The sequence below is a fragment of the Peromyscus eremicus genome, chromosome 4, assembly GCF_949786415.1.
Source record: "Peromyscus eremicus chromosome 4, PerEre_H2_v1, whole genome shotgun sequence".
In the NCBI taxonomy this organism is placed as follows: domain Eukaryota; kingdom Metazoa; phylum Chordata; class Mammalia; order Rodentia; family Cricetidae; genus Peromyscus; species Peromyscus eremicus.
Genome location: NC_081419.1, coordinates 85,902,666 through 85,906,091, shown reverse-complemented (window position 1 = coordinate 85,906,091; position 3,426 = coordinate 85,902,666). Strand labels below are relative to the sequence as shown.

General features: G+C 36.0%; 1 protein-coding gene across 1 annotated transcript; it reads left to right on the top strand.

Moving 5' to 3' along the window:
* The first annotated feature begins 702 nt into the window (after positions 1–702).
* Positions 703–1,644, top strand: LOC131908448 (olfactory receptor 4K3-like). Its single transcript, XM_059259490.1, has one exon. It carries the CDS (start codon positions 706–708, stop codon positions 1,642–1,644), a length of 939 nt encoding a protein of 312 aa, XP_059115473.1. The 5' UTR covers positions 703–705.
* Positions 1,645–3,426: the final 1,782 nt, after the last annotated feature.

Here is a 3,426-nt window from a genome sequence, read left to right as displayed (position 1 = left end):
GCAGTGGTATGTTGTTAATCAGTCTAGTTGCATAAATAAATTCTGTAATATACATTTGTTTATGAGTAACTGTGTACCTCATTTGAACATTTCAGCCTGATATCTATGTATATCTTATATGGCATTCTGTTCGGTATGCTTTCTTACTGAGGTTTTCTCATCATTTACTTCATAGTTTTAAGCTAAAATTTTAATTTACTAATGTCACAGAAATGCTTCTACTGATGTCCAATGAAATTATTAAGCATGCTGCCAAGAATGTTAGCATCCTATCAGATGATTTGTACTGAGATTCAAATGCAACTCCTCACCAGTTTCCAAATTTAACCCTCATTTCCATAGTGGAAAGTCATGATTGCTAGTGACATATTAAGACCATTTATTAACCATACACATTTTCCTCATTTCTGTCCTGCTTCCTCATTGTTCTCCTATAAGAGAAATTTTCTGATAGAGCATGAGTGTAACAGTCACACCTGATGCTTCTCTTCATGGGGAGTTGCTCTTGGCTCATTAGCTCTTTAGCTTTCACTTGGGCAGCAGTGTCGCTCACATTTACCTTAGATTTCTCTTTACATTTATGCATTTCTATTCAGGTAAATATCAAAGGGGATGTAAAGTTCTACAAAGGAAGTAGAATTCTTCATATGACTAGTCGATAATTTTCTTTCTTTGCAGGTTTCTTCCGATGAGACCCTGAATAAAATGGATGGAGGCAATCAGTCTGTGGTGTCAGAATTTATACTTTGGGGACTTGCCAATTCAAAGAAACTCCAGGTCTTACTCTTTGTGGTGTTTTTGATACTTTATCTGATCATTGTGTCTGGAAATACTGTCATCCTTGTTTTAATCACCACTGACCGCCATCTCCACTCTCCCATGTACTTCTTGTTGGCCAACTTGTCCTTTGTTGACATGTGTCTTTCCTCAAACACCACTCCTAAGATGATGTCAGACTTTCTCAAGGAAAACAAGACCATTTCCTTTGCAGGCTGCATGTCCCAGGTATTCTTTGCCCATTGCATTGCTGCAGGAGAGATGGTATTGTTGGTGGTAATGGCTTATGACCGCTATGTGGCCATCTGCAAACCACTCCACTACTTCACCATTATGAACCTGGAAAGATGCACTGGGTTGGTGCTGATTTCTTGGACTACTGGCTTTATACATGGTATAAGTCACTTAGCAGTGGTTGTGCAGCTGCCATTTTGTGGCCCCAAGGAAATAGACAGTTTCTTTTGTGACATGCCACTCATAATCAAGCTAGCCTGCATGGATTACCATGATTTAAATACTTTAATGAATGCTGAATGTGGGGTTGTGGCTGTAGCTTGCATTAGTTTGTTGCTCACATCCTACACATATATCCTTATCACTGTTCGCCAGAGCTCTAAAGCTGGTGCATCTAAGGCTCTGTCCACGTGCTCTGCCCATTTCATAGTGGTGATGATCTTCTTTTTGCCCTGCATCTTCATCTATGTGTGGCCCCTCAGTATCACCTGGTTGGACAAATTTCTTGCTGTGTTTTACTCTACTTTCACACCTCTCCTAAACCCAGCTGTTTATACACTGAGAAATAAAGAGATGAAAAATGCTATGAAAAGGTTCATAGGCAAATTCCACGTTCCCAAAAGAAATTCATAATACTCAGAAATGTGTACTAATTACTTCACATTATGAAACTGACTGTATGAAAGAGATTCAAAACCAGCAAATATGGTTTATATTGAATATTTGTACCAATCTTTCACTATAGATATCATTTAACACCTTAAAGACAATATAACAATTATTGATCAACCAGCAGAGCATTGTTAATCCTTTGTCTTAAATTCTAAATATGAATGATTTTTCCACACAGGTATGTCATCAAAGTACTCTTTATGTTTTTAATAAAGCTTAACTTAGCATTCTTGACCAAACTCATATGTTTATCTTTTTGAACAAAATCTTAGTAAATTTTAACTGAGTATAAGTCTGTATAACATCACATGCCCATTAATTGGTTTTCTAATTTCATGAATACAAATTTTAATTATAAACTTGAATTTTCCTAAAGTGTTTATTCCTTAAATTTGTAATTACTTCTCCTCAGTCTGAGCATATCAAAGAATGTATACTCGAATCTGTCTTCTCTTTTAATAATCATTTTACAGAAGAGTAATTTGGTTTTGTTACATTTATTGCAAAAATCCAAGAAGGTTCAGAATATTTAATAAGCTTACTAGTTCCATCCAAAGAAAGGAAAGTACCTTTTTAAAAAAAAATTGTAACAGTTATTTTTGTGAATGCTTTTATGTACTATTGCTTTAACTTATTATGTTCATCATTTACTTCACTGACCCTCATATTGGCCACTTTCGAAAGGAAAATGCTTTATCTTGTTATTATTATTTTAAAAAACCGTGTTTTCCATCTGCTACAGACTTCAATGTACTTAGAAGCTGGGAGATGATTATAAGTTTGTTTAAGGCACCTATTAAATATAGATTATTTTCTCATACACTATATCCTTTTTACAATTTCCCCTCCCTTTACTCTTCTTAATTTCTCCCCACTTTGATCCTATCTGAATCCCCTCTCTTTCTGTTTCTTATTAGAAAAGACCAGAGTTTTAAGTGATAACAACAAAACATAACAAAACAAAACACAGTAAGATAAAACAAAATCCATTGCGTTGAAGTTGGACCCTGCAAACCAACATAAGGAAAAAAGCCCTAAGAGAAGGCACTACAATCAGAGACCCTCTCATTCACACACTCAGGAGTCCCACAAAATTCCTAAGGTGAAAGCTATAATATTTATATACAGTGGACCTGGTGCAGACCCATGAAGGCCCTGTGCTTGCTTCTTTAGTCTTTGTGAGTTGATATAAGTTTTTCTCAGCTGATTCACAGGGCCTTGTGCTCCCAGTATCCTCCATCCTCTCTGGCTCTTACACTTTTTCTACATTCTCCTTTTCTGTATTTTCTGAACTCTGAGGGGACAGATTTGATAGAGACATCCCATTTAGAGCTGCATGTTTCAAGTTCTTTCTCTTTGTGTAATGTCTGACTGTGGTTCTCTGTATTTGTTTCCATCTACTGCAGGATGAAGCCTCTCCAACATTGGCTGAATAAGGCAATGATCTATGAGTATAGAATATCATTAGGATTCATTAATTTTTAACATTTTTTGACCTGTAGTATTTATTTTTCTCTAGGTCTCTGGGCTACTTTGTCTCTGGTTCATTGTTGTTTATGAGTTCCATCTTGCGGGGAGGACTTTAAGTCAAATTGGAATTTATTGTTTACTCCTACAGGTTTTGTGGCACCATTGTTTTAGCACATTTTGCAAGCAGTACAGATTGTAAATCTAAGATTTTGCGGCTTTGTTGGTGTTTACATTTTTTTGGTAGCCTCAAGAGTACTTTCCCATACCAAAGAA

Excerpts from the sequence above, each read along its gene's own strand:
- LOC131908448 (XM_059259490.1), top strand. The coding sequence starts at position 706 with ATGGATGGAGGCAATCAGTCTGTGGTGTCAGAATTTATACTTTGGGGA.